The 15,984-nt window shown below is 42.7% G+C and overlaps 3 protein-coding genes across 3 annotated transcripts; all 3 read left to right on the forward strand.

The window, feature by feature from the left end:
• LOC310818905 (dehydrogenase/reductase SDR family member 1-like) lies at positions 1-5,251 on the forward strand. The gene is made up of 9 exons (XM_083690004.1): positions 1-73; positions 710-856; positions 1,071-1,214; positions 1,527-1,606; positions 1,833-1,965; positions 2,167-2,310; positions 4,130-4,199; positions 4,364-4,444; positions 4,653-5,251. Exons 2-9 carry the CDS (start codon positions 713-715, stop codon positions 4,787-4,789), a joined length of 933 nt encoding a protein of 310 aa, XP_083546130.1. The 5' UTR covers positions 1-73; positions 710-712; the 3' UTR covers positions 4,790-5,251.
• Positions 5,252-6,165: 914 nt separating this feature from the next.
• Positions 6,166-9,574, forward strand: LOC310818899 (dehydrogenase/reductase SDR family member 1-like). Its single transcript, XM_083689996.1, has 9 exons — positions 6,166-6,232; positions 6,869-7,015; positions 7,230-7,373; positions 7,686-7,765; positions 7,992-8,124; positions 8,326-8,469; positions 8,670-8,739; positions 8,904-8,984; positions 9,212-9,574. Exons 2-9 carry the CDS (start codon positions 6,872-6,874, stop codon positions 9,346-9,348), a joined length of 933 nt encoding a protein of 310 aa, XP_083546122.1. The 5' UTR covers positions 6,166-6,232; positions 6,869-6,871; the 3' UTR covers positions 9,349-9,574.
• A 740-nt stretch (positions 9,575-10,314) lies between these two features.
• On the forward strand, positions 10,315-15,404 carry homeza (homeobox and leucine zipper encoding a). The gene is made up of 3 exons (XM_083689970.1): positions 10,315-10,658; positions 11,841-11,947; positions 12,655-15,404. The coding sequence occupies exon 3, from the start codon at positions 12,683-12,685 to the stop codon at positions 14,747-14,749; it is 2,067 nt and encodes a 688-aa protein (XP_083546096.1). The 5' UTR covers positions 10,315-10,658; positions 11,841-11,947; positions 12,655-12,682; the 3' UTR covers positions 14,750-15,404.
• The last annotated feature ends 580 nt before the right edge of the window (positions 15,405-15,984 follow it).

Consider the following 15,984-nt stretch of genomic DNA (forward strand, 5'->3'; position numbering starts at 1 on the left):
AGAGGAGGTAGCTGAAAGGGCAGTCTCCAAGCAACAGAGAACGCCAAGACAAGCTTTGACAGGCTAATTCAACGTAAGTAACGGTGCCGGAGTATTTATCAAATGTGCAAAGAGGTATGAAGTATTCAGGGGTTGAAATACAGACAACTGTATTCTTTTCGTGAAGTTTTTGATCTGAAATATGGGACCTGCTGCTTTCACAGTGACCGAGTTATCTATTTGCACTTTGCTCTCGACTTTAACTTGAAGTAACACTGCAAACCATCGACTGATACTGATATTATGTACCGTTTTGTGTGTGTCTTTTTCTCTCAGTACAAGCTGAACAAATGGTCGGACCCAGTAGATATCAAAATATTGTGTAGGGACTGTTACCAAATCATTGCGTTCTAACTACATTATATACTGGGTATCAGTATATTTAACGATTAGTTATGTCGTCACACACGCAGCCTTGTTAAAAGGTGTCTCATCTCAAAGCTATCTCATCCTCTTCAAGAGCACTCAAGAATTTGTGTTTGAAATTGTTTGCATGAAAGTCTAGTACATACATCGATTCTGACTGCAGTTTCAGTACTGCGAATTAAAGGCATGCGGCTAAATTTTCCCGAATTGAAAAAAATACAGTTTTATGCTTTATTGGGAGAGGGTTATCCTCTCTGCAGGTAGTCAACAACATTAACGTTTCCGTCCCTCTCTGTCCCAACAGGAGATGGCGCTCTCAGGCTGGGTGTGCGTGGTAACAGGGGCCTCCCGGGGCATTGGCAGGGGCATCGCCCTGCAACTGTCAGAGGCAGGAGCCACTGTCTACATCACAGGGCGTCAGGAGAGGACTCTGAAGGAGACTGCAGCACAGGTGAGCACAATCACCACACAAAGACAATTGTACATAGTTCAGAGTAAAGTTGAACTAAGGTTCCTGGGATAACTGGAAGGATTAGGGTTACATATTGTCTTTAAATTATGCTCATTTGGGGTTAAGACTATGAGAAGACCACTATTTTGATTGGTGAATGGTAGGGAACAACTACAGTACCCAAATCTCTTTCTTTCTCCCTTCTCAATGACAGGTAAAAGAGAGGGGTGGAAACTGTGTGCCGGTTATCTGTGACTCTTCAAAGGAGGAAGATATTAAAGAACTTTTTGATCAAATCCAACGCGAGCAGAATGGCAGACTGGACATCCTTGTGAACAATGCATATGCTGGTGTACAGGTCAGTGGAATCATTGCATGGTAAACAGGACTTGTTGCATTATTGCATTAACTTCATCTGTAAAAACATGGCATCACTATGGATTAGTGCATCAGGTAATTGGCAGCTTTGCCAGGGGCTGTGAAAACTATAGCCGACTAGTTGTTTGTATAAATATCGGTATATACAGAAAGTTTTACTAAGTGTCCATTCAATTGTAAATCATTGCGTACTGTTGTAACATTTGCCACAGTTTCATGGGGTTTCTCAGTCATTATTATTTAAACTGTATCATATGACTCATGTGACATTAAAAATGTTTTGTAATTTCAGGCCATTTTTGAAAACATGGGAAAAAAGTTCTGGGAAACAGACCCATCTATTTGGGATTCCATAAACAACACTGGCCTCAGGTACTGAGTCATCTTTCTTAGTCATGTCTTCCTCTGCTCTGCACCCTATTCTAACAACCCAGTTTCTGGGTCCTGATTGGCTGACCTTCCTTCCACTAAATCTATGATTACCTATATGGACGTAATGGATACAATTAATCAACAATAATCGTCAATTCCACCTGATACTCAGTGCTTTGACTTATGTGACTTTCCAGTATGGTTTGACAACTTATATTTCCTGCAGGGGGCACTATTTCTGCTCTGTGTATGCTTCACGGATGATGGTGGCACAGGGCCGGGGCTTGATAGTGGTTATATCCTCTATGGGAGGGTTGAAGTACCTCTTCAATGTGCCATATGGTGTTGGTAAGGCTGCGGTGAGTCCCTCTGTCTTTAGGGTCCCCAGTTGTGTGATATTGTACATCTATCTGCTCAGTTTAAGTGAATATCAGTTCCTATTTTAGTGTGATCAGTAGAACTAATACATACTGTATCACCCCCTCCACCCGATCTTCTCATCCCCCTGCTACTGTTCCTTTTGTCTTTGCTCAAAGTCTCTCTTTCCCTATCTTCTCCAGTGTGACAGGCTAGCTGCAGACACAGCAGTTGAGTTGAGAAGCAGAGGAGTGGCCTCTGTCAGCCTGTGGCCAGGAGCGGTTCAGACAGAACTGATGTCTCAGCTGACCATTGAGAAAGATGCTCAACCAGGTGTTCGTCCTAAGGTGGATGGATGAATTGCTATTGCTATATCTGTATCCATTGCACGTTAGAGAGAGTGATGCAATGTTTTCACCATACAACCCATTTGGCGGATTATATACTACAGTCATGAGAAAAAATTAGGACACCCTATGAAAACCTTTGTCTTCTTCAACATATTCAAACATATGGACATTTGATATTCATTTGAACAATATTGAAAAATTGAGGTAATATAACTAAACAAATACAACTGAAACAAATTATTTAAAAAATGATTGGTAAAATGTAATTAATAGAAATGCAATCTTCTTGTGAGGAAAAAGTTAGGACACCCCCACATTTAGTTCCACTTAAAATGCCTAAAATTATAATAAAGAGCACCACATCAGGTGCAAATGATTAGAACATCGTTACAGAGGATTTTGGAGGAGCCTGTCCTATTTAAGCCTCAGATATTTAGTTTGGTTTGCTCTTGATTGTTGAAGTGAGTTGCATCACCATGGCGAGATCAAAAGAGCTCTCTGAGGCCTTCAGAAGAAAAATTGTAGATGCATATGAGTCTGGGAAGGGATATAAAAAGATCTCCAAACTATTCGAAATTGGCCATTCCACTGTCCGGAAAATAATTTACAAGTGGAGAACATTTAAAACCACCACCAACATGGCCAGGTCAGGCCGCCCAAGCAAGTTCAGCATAAGAGCTGACCGAAAGATGCTTAAAGAAGTCTCCAACAATCCCAGAATGTCATCACGAGACCTACAGGTATCTCTTGCCACAATTGATGTCAAAGTACATGCATCCACCATAAGAAAGAGACTGAACAAGTTTGCATTACATGGGAGGTGTGCAAGGAGGAAACCCCTGCTGTCAAAAAAAAACATCAGGGCAAGACTAAAGTTTGCCAGAGAACACCTAGAGAAAGACCAGAACTTCTGGAACAATGTGCTTTGGACAGATGAATCCAAAGTTGAACTATTTGGGCACAGTAAGAGTAGACATGTTTGGCGCAAAACCAAGACAGCATTTGAGAACAAGAACCTCATACCAACTGTGAAGCATGGGGGTGGAAATGTCATGGTTTGGGGCTGCTTTTCTGCAGCAGGGCCTGGTCAGCTCACCATCATAGAATCCACTATGAATTTTGTATTGTATCAGAGGGTGCTTGAGGAAAATGTGAGACCATCTGTTCGAAAGTTGAAGCTGAAGCAGATGTGGACCATGCAACATGACAATGACCCAAAACATTTCAGTAAATCTACCAAGGAATGGCTCAAGAAAAATAAATTGAGAGTTCTGGAATGGTCAAGTCAAAGCCCGGATCTTAATCTTATTGAGATGCTGTGGATTGATTTGAAACTGGCTGTGCATGCAAGACACCCCTCGAACATCACACAGCTGAAAGAATTCTGCAAGGAGGAGTGGGAAAAACTTTCTCCCAATTGATGTCAGAGACCTGTAGACAGTTATAAGAAACGTCTAATTGAGGTTATTTCAGCCAAGGGGGGCAATACTAGCTATTAGGGCATACTTTTTCCTTTTTCCTCAGTAGGAATTGGCATTATTGTTAATTTTTCGTTAAATAAATGATTACAAAGTTACATTTTCATAGTTTTTTGTTCAATTACATCCCCTTTATCTATAGACATTGTTAGAAAGAAGATAACATATTGATATGTCCATATTTTTAAGAGAATAACTTAATATTTTGGGGGGTGTCCTAACTTTTTCTCATGACTGTATGTATTGTTTCATAAATTATACTTAATAGAAACAATTTGACTACTTATTTTCTCTTTCAATATAATCTGTTTGTTGCAATGAGACTCTTTTTCTCTCAGTTCAGAGAAGTATTTGCCAATGGAGAAACTACAGAGCTGAGTGGGAGGTGCATTGTTGAGCTGGCAAAAGGTATGAAAGCCCAACTGTGTTTAAAGTCACACAGGTTGTACATCATTTTCTTGCCCTTTTCAAGATGTTGTGTTATATCTTGGCTATCACGCTAACTTTTCACAGATTTAAATGTGGTTGTTCCAATGTTGAATATGTGTGTGGTTTCTGTTTCTGATCTAAAGATAAGAATCTGATGTCACTGTCGGGAAAAGTGTTGATGACCTGTGACCTGGCTAGGCGCTACACACTAAAAGATGTGGATGGTAAATGATCAATACATCACTAATTTTATATAAACAGTATAGTACCAAGTTATTCGCAGTATTTATTCTATTATAAGTTCTCATCATAAACAGGTATTTGACTCTCCAAACAAAGTCACAGCGGGAAATCTAGAATAGATTTTCTTTCCATGTCGTACTCTTCATACCTACATAACAAATGACTGTCTTTCTCACCTGTTACTTTCAGGCCGCAGTGTGACGGACTACACCTCCGTCAAGTTCCTCCTGACCCAGGTCCCGTATGTTTCCTGGCTGTCCCCTTTCGTGCCCTCATTCTTGAGGGTTCCCCGGTTTGTTCTTAACCTCACCAGTGGCCGTTTCTGAGCACTTCCTATTTACTGCTGCAGTTGCAGAAATGTATTGTAATCTTATTCATAGAAATACAGTTCATCTTAATTATATGTCCATACTGTATAGGCCCATGATTATAATCTTTTTCCCTATGTAATGATATTTTAAGTGGATGAAATGAAGGATTCTTTTCTAAACGAAGCATTGTTTGAACATTGTTTGACTGAATGCCAGCTGAGACATTCAGCTGTGTAAAAAACACTAATTCCTGACTATATGCTGCTCACTTTTTGGGAAATATGCACTGGTGAACCACTGCCATGTGGCCTTTATATTTTCAAAACAAACATTGGCAGATTATTTTAACTAGCACAGCACCACCAAGGGTAAATATTTTGGCCCACAGGCTTCTCACTCCCTCTTTTATTAATACAAAACAATATATTTCAATCGATAGCTGCGATATTGGGAATTTTATGGGAATTTTTACAGTGCTTTGCCTTCATAACATAATGTGTACAAAAAGTGATCAAAATGCAAGGTGGAAAACTTTCAAATAAAACGTGAATATAATAAACAGCTGAGTCATGATTATTTTGAACTTTGTATCAACTGCAAAAGAGTTTGTTACACTAGAACGTCAGCGGAACCAAATGACTGCGCTCAGAGATGGTGGGGGTTTAGCTCGAAGGCGTATTTAATAATACAGGGGGAAAAGGGGTAGGGGAGAGAAGGATAATCCAACAGAGTAGTCGTGGGTCGGTCCAGGGTTCGGCAGGCAGTCGGACGAGCAGGGGGTTCGGCAGGCAGGCGGGTAGTCAGACGAGCAGATGGTCGGGAAGCCGGGAGGTCCAGTAGTCGGGGAGGGGGCTAGGTCCGTGGAAGGGTCGACGAGGGGAAACACCAGGGAGGACGGGGTATCTGGATGTGGACACAAGGGAACGCGGTGGCAACACAAACAAACACAGGATACTCGAGAGAGCGGTAATCTGGGGCTAGAAGCGTAAAGGAATACTCTAAGGATTACTGTGGGACACAGTACGATCTGGCACTGGAGTGAAGATCAGGCAGGGTTGATGTAGGGTGCTGATTGGGGATGTGTTGCAGGTGTGTTGATAGGAGATCGGGTCCAGGTGCGCTGTCGACTGGGAAGACGCTCCAGTGATGACCGCCACGGCCTCGAGGTGGTGCCAGAGGGTTGGTTAGGAGGGGGAACCGTAACAGTTTTCCTACATAGATTTTTGATCTTATCTGGACCTGTACAGGAGTGACACAGCAATAGTAAAAGTCTTCGGAAAAAAGACTCCCCTTAGGAAGATTTACGGTAGTTAAGGTGCGGTTACGGCTCGATGTCCATTCCGTGGGCAAGAAAGACCCTGTACGATCCATACCATAATTCGACTAGAGGAGGTAGCTGAAAGGGCAGTCTCCAAGCAACAGAGAACGCCAAGACAAGCTTTGACAGGCTAATTCAACGTAAGTAACGGTGCCGGAGTATTTATCAAATGTGCAAAGAGGTATGAAGTATTCAGGGGTTGAAATACAGACAACTGTATTCTTTTCGTGAAGTTTTTGATCTGAAATATGGGACCTGCTGCTTTCACAGTGACCGAGTTATCTATTTGCACTTTGCTCTCGACTTTAACTTGAAGTAACACTGCAAACCATCGACTGATACTGATATTATGTACCGTTTTGTGTGTGTCTTTTTCTCTCAGTACAAGCTGAACAAATGGTCGGACCCAGTAGATATCAAAATATTGTGTAGGGACTGTTACCAAATCATTGCGTTCTAACTACATTATATACTGGGTATCAGTATATTTAACGATTAGTTATGTCGTCACACACGCAGCCTTGTTAAAAGGTGTCTCATCTCAAAGCTATCTCATCCTCTTCAAGAGCACTCAAGAATGTGTGTTGCAAATTGTTTGCATGAAAGTCTAGTACATACATCGATTCTGACTGCAGTTTCAGTACTGCGAATTAAAGGCATGCGGCTAAATTTTCCCGAATTGAAAAAAATACAGTTTTATGCTTTATTGGGAGAGGGTTATCCTCTCTGCAGGTAGTCAACAACATTAACGTTTCCGTCCCTCTCTGTCCCAACAGGAGATGGCGCTCTCAGGCTGGGTGTGCGTGGTAACAGGGGCCTCCCGGGGCATTGGCAGGGGCATCGCCCTGCAACTGTCAGAGGCAGGAGCCACTGTCTACATCACAGGGCGTCAGGAGAGGACTCTGAAGGAGACTGCAGCACAGGTGAGCACAATCACCACACAAAGACAATTGTACATAGTTCAGAGTAAAGTTGAACTAAGGTTCCTGGGATAACTGGAAGGTTTAGGGTTACATATTGTCTTTAAATTATGCTCATTTGGGGTTAAGACTATGAGAAGACCACTATTTTGATTGGTGAATGGTAGGGAACAACTACAGTACCCAAATCTCTTTCTTTCTCCCTTCTCAATGACAGGTAAAAGAGAGGGGTGGAAACTGTGTGCCAGTTATCTGTGACTCTTCAAAGGAGGAAGATATTAAAGAACTTTTTGATCAAATCCAACGCGAGCAGAATGGCAGACTGGACATCCTTGTGAACAATGCGTATGCTGGTGTACAGGTTAGTGGAATCATTGCATGGTAAACAGGACTTGTTGCATTATTGCATTAACTTCATCTGTAAAAACATGGCATCACTATGGATTAGTGCATCAGGTAATTGGCAGCTTTGCCAGGGGCTGTGAAAACTATAGCCGACTAGTTGTTTGTATAAATATCGGTATATACAGAAAGTTTTACTAAGTGTCCATTCAATTGTAAATCATTGCGTACTGTTGTAACATTTGCCACAGTTTCATGGGGTTTCTCAGTCATTATTATTTAAACTGTATCATATGACTCATGTGACATTAAAAATGTTTTGTAATTTCAGGCCATTTTTGAAAACATGGGAAAAAAGTTCTGGGAAACAGACCCATCTATTTGGGATTCCATTAACAACACTGGCCTCAGGTACTGAGTCATCTTTCTTAGTCATGTCTTCCTCTGCTCTGCACCCTATTCTAACAACCCAGTTTCCGGGTCTTGATTGGCTGACCTTCCTTCCACTAAATTTTAGATTACCTATATGGACGTAATGGATACAATTAATCAATAATAATCGTCAATTCCACCTGATACTCAGTGCTTTGACTTATGTGACTTTCCAGTATGGTTTGACAACTTATATTTCCTGCAGGGGGCACTATTTCTGCTCTGTGTATGCTTCACGGATGATGGTGGCACAGGGCCGGGGCTTGATAGTGGTTATATCCTCTATGGGAGGGTTGAAGTACCTCTTCAATGTGCCATATGGTGTTGGTAAGGCTGCGGTGAGTCCCTCTGTCTTTAGGGTCCCCAGTTGTGTGATATTGTACATCTATCTGCTCAGTTTAAGTGAATATCAGTTCCTATTTTAGTGTGATCAGTAGAACTAATACATACTGTATCACCCCCTCCACCCGATCTTCTCATCCCCCTGCTACTGTTCCTTTTGTCTTTGCTCAAAGTCTCTCTTTCCCTATCTTCTCCAGTGTGACAGGCTAGCTGCAGACACAGCAGTTGAGCTGAGAAGCAGAGGAGTGGCCTCTGTCAGCCTGTGGCCAGGAGCGGTTCAGACAGAACTGATGTCTCAGCTGACCATTGAGAAAGATGCTCAACCAGGTGTTCGTCCTAAGGTAGATGGATGAATTGCTATTGCTATATCTGTATCCATTGCACGTTAGAGAGAGTGATGCGATGTTTTCACCATACAACCCATTTGGCGGATTATATACTATGTATTGTTTCATAAATTATACTTAATAGAAACAATTTGACTACTTATTTTCTCTTTCAATATAATGTGTTTGTTGTAATGAGACTCTTTTTCTCTCAGTTCAGAGAAGTATTTGCCAATGGAGAAACTACAGAGCTGAGTGGGAGGTGCATTGTTGAGCTGGCAAAAGGTATGAAAGCCCAACTGTGTTTAAAGTCACACAGGTTGTACATCATTTTCTTGCCCTTTTCAAGATGTTGTGTTATATCTTGGCTATCACGCTAACTTTTCACAGATTTAAATGTGGTTGTTCCAATGTTGAATATGTGTGTGGTTTCTGTTTCTGATCTAAAGATAAGAATCTGATGTCACTGTCGGGAAAAGTGTTGATGACCTGTGACCTGGCTAGGCGCTACACACTAGAAGATGTGGATGGTAAATGATCAATACATCACTAATTTTAGGAGAGTAGGCAGAGTCAATATAAACAGTATAGTACCAAGTTATTCGCAGTATTTATTCTATTATAAGTTCTCATCATAAACAGGTATTTGACTCTCCAAATAAAGTCACAGTGGGAAATCTAGAATAGATTTTCTTTCCATGTCGTACTCTTCATACCTACATAACAAATGACTGTCTTTCTCACCTGTTACTTTTAGGCCGCAGTGTGACGGACTACACCTCCGTCAAGTTCCTCCTGACCCAGGTCCCGTATGTTTCCTGGCTGTCCCCTTTCGTGCCCTCATTCTTGAGGGTTCCCCGGTTTGTTCTTAACCTCGCCAGTGGCCGATTCTGAGCACTTCCCAATTACTGCTGCAGTTGCAGCAATGTATTGTAATCATACTGACAGAAGTACAGTTCTAATTCTATGTACATGTTATTTGCCTCTGATCATAAGCTTTTTTCTATGTAATTCTATTTCAGGTGTATGAAATTTAGTGTTTTTTCTAAGCAAAGCGTTGTTTGAAGATTTCTTAACATAATGCCAGATGACATATTCAGCTGTGTAAAAAAACACTAATCAAAACCCAATGATCCAATGAACATATTTGTAATACTGATATTATTCAAATAAATATTTCTACAGAATCAATTTGTGTGTAGCAGGGTTTTGTTTCTTTTGAGGATGAATTTGCTTTAGAAATGCTGACTGTAGTCCAATGACTGACACCTCCTATGGTGAAGATTAACATTTATTGCACCACGTTTTAAAGATGTTCTGAAGTATATAATGGGCAAACTAGTGGACGGGTCATTACTGTATACATTATAGTGTAGTAGAAATGGTCTCATGGACTCCGATGGGGATAGGTGTAGGATCTGGCCTGGTTATTAAAAAAACCATTAGATTATATTCTGACATTAGATGATATTCTTCCTATAACTCAAAAACTATTTTTTTTTCTTTTTTTTTTAAATTAAATATAGCACAGGAATAATTCAAGATGTGTGATCTCTCTATGTGACACAAGTTATTGTTGTGTGTACAGTTATTTACTGAGAAGACCTCCCTCTCGTCAATGCATTATTATGCAATGCACTCACTTTGTAAGCGCTCTCACTAAAACCTTCCAAAAATGGCGAGCACTGTTTCCATAAGCACCATCGTTGATCTTTCTCAAGCGCCTCCTTCCTCCAATCCTTGCCCTGCTTTGCATTGGATGGCACACCCTCTCTACCCGTCAGTCAGAAGAGTTTCCTTCCTGGTCCTCCGCCTAGCCTCGATCTGGCCGGACAGGGGAAACACTTTGGGATTTTCAGAACAAAAGCAACAACGGGCCGAGAGAAGAGGGTACAGTCAGAGTACAAGTTCAGCCAAGGAATTTGTTTATTGATTTTGAAACGTTTAATTGAAGTAGCCATTTGCGACGGAACTCTTCAGACATATCATATCAACAAAGTTCTAGAGTTGTTTCGCAACATTGTACACGACACGATAATCCGTTCGATGGCGAGATAAAGCGACAAGGGTCAGACAGACGTTATTGTCTCCCCGTGTTGTTGTTCCCACAACTTCAGTGCTCAGGAGAGTGGATAAAAGTGACAGGTCGGTTATTTTTATTTTCCCTAATCCAATCCAGAGAAGAAGGGCGGAAATAAATTCGGGTAAGTTTGTTTATATGTCTTACTGAAGCGTGTCCGAGAGAGTGCGCCTGTGCAGTCTGACCATTTTAGTAATACGCCACAAAGGAGCAAGACATTGGAGGGGGGGGGGGTGGTATTGTCAGGGACAGTGTGCACGAACTTGTGAACCGATATCCATTGTATGCTGCCATGATATTTGATTTGAAAGAATGTCCGAGAGCTGTTTAAAGCCCGTTAAGTCTGTTTGTGTGTGGTTGGCCAAATTTACTAGCGTTTGGCCCATATTTCGTTTGATATGACGAATAACTTCGGAAGCCCTAATTAATAAGACACTCGCATACAGTAATTAGGTACTAGTTTGTTCGTCAAAGAGTCCTGAAGGAGTAGGTCTGATTGTAAATCAAACACGCTGGTAAATTGCGTTGCCTTACGGATGGCCTAGTAGTCTATTAAATAAGTTACTCGGCCGTCAGTTTCGTTTCGATTGGGTGTCTTATGTGTCAACTGTCTTACTAATGTGAACAGTGATTCATTATGAATTATCCAATTAGTTCTCAAATGAAAGACTAAATGGCTCCTCTTATAGTAGCAGGTCCTCCATTTGCGTGCCATCAACACCAGCTGTAATTGTTTAATTGGTTGAGTAGGATTTGAAGAGCTGCATCAATGGTTTGACTTTGGGGCAGTATTCTTTACCACAGTTCTCCTGACTCTGGATTGCTGCAGTAGAATGTGAGGCCTCTGCCCCAGCTATTATCACACCTGATATAGTAATGAGTTCAGTCAATTAGTCTGGATGATTAGTTAGTTGAATCAGGTGTTATGCAGGGAAAATGCCCACGCTGTGGCCCTCCAGGGTCGGAAATTAAAAAGAACAGTGTTTGAGTATGGATTGCGAAATGTATGGTTAGGGAAATGTTACTCACGTAAGCTACACCTGTTGCATATCATACCGCTTTTCTGTCTGTCATTTGCTGAACTTCAGTTGGCTTTGAAACGGATACGGGTAGAGCTCCCTCATACATTCACCCCACCTCTGACCTTTTGTGTAGAGTAGGTGAGCAGTACATTTCAGAAGCTGTCATTGTAGTTTTAAGCCTGTTATTCAAATGCGGGCTAGAGAGTATTGAATTGTATTGTTGCATTATTTGCATAACAGACACTTGAAAATGTCAGATGCTCACACTCTTTCCCTCTGCATAGGTGTTTCTGAAGTAAATCATTGCCTCCTTCAGGGGGTCATTTGAGGAACGAGGACCGAGGACTTGAAGTGAGAGAAGGCTGAAGGAACAAAGCCAGTGCTGGAAAGGGTAAGAGAAGAGTGTGTGATGGATTTCTCACAGCCCCCCCCCCCCCCCCCCCCCCCCCCCTCCTCCTCCCTCCCTCCTCCTTTCCCCAAGGCCCCAACACCACTCCCCCACCCTCTCAAAACAAAAGTCAGTCACCACACTTTGGTTCCAGGGGGGAGGGGCGCACAATCTGGTCAGAGGGTATACGACCAGTTTCACGGCGGGTTTTGAGTTGGGAGTGCGAAGTGGAGGGGGAGGGGAAACAGCTGTCAGATCTTTGACTTTGGGAATAGAAAGACCTCACTCAGAAACCTTTATCCAACATATAATTGGCTAAATCCACTGTTTGTTTGTTTTTCCAACACCAAACGTTGCCTTAAACTGATGCCACGGGATAATTTGTATATGGTGGAAATGCGTGTGGATTCCATGAAAGTGAAACAGTGCTTCAAAAGTTGGCACTGATAAACTAGGGATTCTGTGGCTTAATAAGGTAAAACTCAATTGAAGTGACTCAATTCATAGATTATATTTGTACGAACTGTACATTGACCATCTGGACCCATAAAGAGAGGTTTAAAAAAATACAGAAACAGTCCCAATATCTCGTAGCTTCTCTTAAATGATTTGTCATAGTTTTTGTGAGTGTGATAAAGTCTGTCTAAACTGATGTACTGCCTTTACATTTTCCCTAACAATGTTTTTAATATTATTTTCATCTGATCTAGATTGAAGAGAAGGGCGGTGACATCACTGATGGCAACAGGAAAAACCGTCAGAAGAACAGGACTGGAGGTGGACATGAAGGAGTCTTTCGAGGGAAAGCATGCTGTCCAGCGGTTGTCCAAGGGTTCCCACCAACCGAGCACCTACGGAAAAACACGACCATCCTCTGATCACAGTGCAGCAGATAGTGATGGAAGCGAAGGCAGAGGTAGTGCTGTTAGTTTCAGCACCAACCACAACTCAGTTGTGTGCCTGCCATTAGTATCAGAGGGTCTGAAGCTTGTGTGGACACAGTCTGATCAGACATGTGAACTTGACACCATCCCAGAGCTGGTCCAGGCCTTCAATGTGTTCCCGTACCCAACAACCCGTGAGGTGAATGCTTTGGCACGGCTCTGTGCCCTGCCTCTGGACAAAGTCAAGGTCTGGTTCATGGTGCAGAGAATTAAATATGGCATCAGCTGGGCCTCAGAGGAAATTGAGGAGACACGCCGCAAGCTGGCAGGACCGGAGCTCACTGGTGACTATGCAGATGCTAAGGAGCAGATAAAGATGAGGAACAAAAGGAATGGGTGTGATGAGTTACCCATAGAGGTGGAGGATAGTGATTACATCAAAGGTGCCCTTCCCTCTTCCCTGCACCCGCCCCGGAAGCGATCCAAATATGAGACACCAGAACCCTGCAAACCGGCTAAATCCACTGTCCAACATTTCAGTTCCTCTCTCCCACCCCCTCAGGATTCATATTACTACCGGCCCCCTGTGGACATATCAGCAACTACTGCAGCAGATACTTCCCTGGACCTCTCTGAGTCTTCTGCCCTTGGCTCTCCACAGCAGCGTCATGGACGCTATAAGAAGTCCAAAGGTCAGCTTGCAGTCCTTCGCAGCAGCTTCCTGCAGGAGAACTGGCCTGCCGAAGCAGAACTTCGGCGTTTGCAAGAGGAGACGGGCCTGAGCCGCAATGACATCCGCAAGTGGTTCAGTGACAGCCGCTATCAGCTTAGAAATGGGCGCGGAGTGCTCGGAACATCCCAGGTCTACCCTCATCATACCCTAGCAGGAGAAAAGAATGAAGAGCCTATTCCTCTAGTTGCCCATGGGCCACGGAACGAACAAAATGGCACCGAAGAGCAGGTAGGGCCTCAAGGAAAAGGAGAACGCAGCAATGGGGTAAAAGAGTCCCATTTCTTCCAGAACTTCCTGTCAAACAGCGTAGGCGCGTTTGGAGAAGAAGCAGCGGGAGTGGAAGTGGAGGTGGAGGACGAGGTAGTTGAGGAAACTTCTGTACACAATGTCACTTCTAAAGAAGAAGATGAGGAGGTTGAAAGTGAAGAAAAGCCCCTACAATTGATCAGGGGCAGCAAGGAGCCAATGATTCCACCATCAGCAGTTGCCATCCCCTCCCCTTCCTCCTCCCCCTCTCTCTCTGTCACTCCCCCACCATCAACTGCTGCCCCATCTAACAACAAACGTGTTTCCACAAGCACCTCACAGAAGTCTGCTCGCTCTGCCAAAGCCTCACTCACAGCCCAGTCTCTGACAAGTCCTCCCTCATCTGCGTCTCCTGCTCTGACGCCGGCTGGCCGACCACGGAAGACCAAGGAACAACTGGATATATTGAAGGAGCACTTCCTCCGCTGCCAGTGGCCAAAGAGTGAGGAATACACCCAGCTGGTGGAGCTCACAGGACTGCCTCGCGCAGACATCATCCAGTGGTTTGGGGATACGCGCTACGCTGTTAAAAACGGCCAGCTACGCTGGGTGCAGGGTGTGCGTGAGCAGTTCCTGGCAGAACTTGCACTGCAGCAAAATGGGAGTGGAGTAACCAGCGGCAACGGCTCCAGTGGGACCCCCCGGGGTGGTGGTAGCCGCAAAAGAAAGTCGCAAGTAAATGGCACAACCGCACCAACGTCCACTGCAGACTCTGCTGACACCAATCCTCTGGAGGTGTACCATCGTTTGACAGGCACACTTCACGAGAAGGATCTTGACTCCCTTTGCAAAAAGTCAAAAATGAGCTACCAGCAGGTGAGAGACTGGTTTGCATCTCAGGAGAGCAAGGCAACTGACCCACAGCCCAATGTTACTGATTGAAACAAGGATGCTGAACTTGAGGAGAGGGTCGGAAGTTAGTGGGATGTTCTCTTTTTTCAACTTTTGAAATGGGATTGCATTGCTTTAATGTGAGCAGGTGTGACTTTGAAATGCTCCCAGTCTTCCCAGTACAAGCACAGATCTGTTGACTTACGTTTTTTCTCTAATATGTCTGGACTTGAAACCATGCTTGTGCTGCCTATGGAAGTACTGTATGGTATAGTACACTGGTTAATTTTTCGTAGTCTATTTTCCTCGTTTAGTTTGTTTATTATAGTTATAGAATTTTTAGTCCAGTATTGTAGCAGCAAATCATAACTGGATGAAATATATATTGGTTGGATTTCTTAGGTACTATAGTGTAGCTCTGTGTTTCGCAGAAGTGAAACTGCACTGGGAAAACCTAAACATAGCATAATATATGACTATTAGGATAAAGATTCTGACTGATCACTGTGTGTAATCATTCCTTTTCAACCTACAATTTCCTTTCACACGAAGCAAACTGGATATTTACACTTTATCCTTTTAAATAGACATGTCGCACTTGAATTGTGGAGCTCTGATATGACATTTTAGCTGCAATTATGTTCATTAAACGCATTCCTTTTGTAAGAGCTTGAATTCCTTATTAAAGTTGTCCTTGCGCTCCCAATTTCTAACCATGCTGTTTCACAAAGGCATAATGGGCAGCTATGCCTTTTATCAACCCCACATAATTTAACTTTGAAGCTTATTTGTAATATCTGATTGCCTGTTACAATATTTCTGATTATGTGCCTATACACCTGAGCAATTATGTGCAGTTTGCACTAGCTTGCAGATGTAAAAAAAAATAAAAACAAAAAAATAATAAAAATACAAAAAGTGTTCAGAGCAGAGTCGTTCAATGCCCCAAAGCAGGTCATACATGTTGTCAACCTGTATTTTGATTACCTGAATTGCACTCGTTGGCCCAATCCAAATTAGTCTTTTTTTATTGGGTGCATAGAGTTTAGCTCCCTATACGTGACCTAGATTGGTGGGGCAATGTATTTTGCCAAAATAGTGGGTTTCAGTGGGCAGGCTGATTATGGCCTCAGAAGTAACTATAATTGTGTAACCATCTAGCCAAATTCAGAGGAGAAGGGGAGAAGTGAACAGGGGGCAAAGTAATAAAGGATTGGCTTAGTCCACTATAATCCAAAGCAATAACTAGAAATAGTTTTTGAGCGTTTCCGGTGTCTCAGAAAATA

The sequence above is a fragment of the Argentina silus genome (assembly GCF_951799395.1).
Source record: "Argentina silus genome assembly, chromosome: 18".
Taxonomy (NCBI): Eukaryota; Metazoa; Chordata; class Actinopteri; order Argentiniformes; family Argentinidae; genus Argentina; species Argentina silus.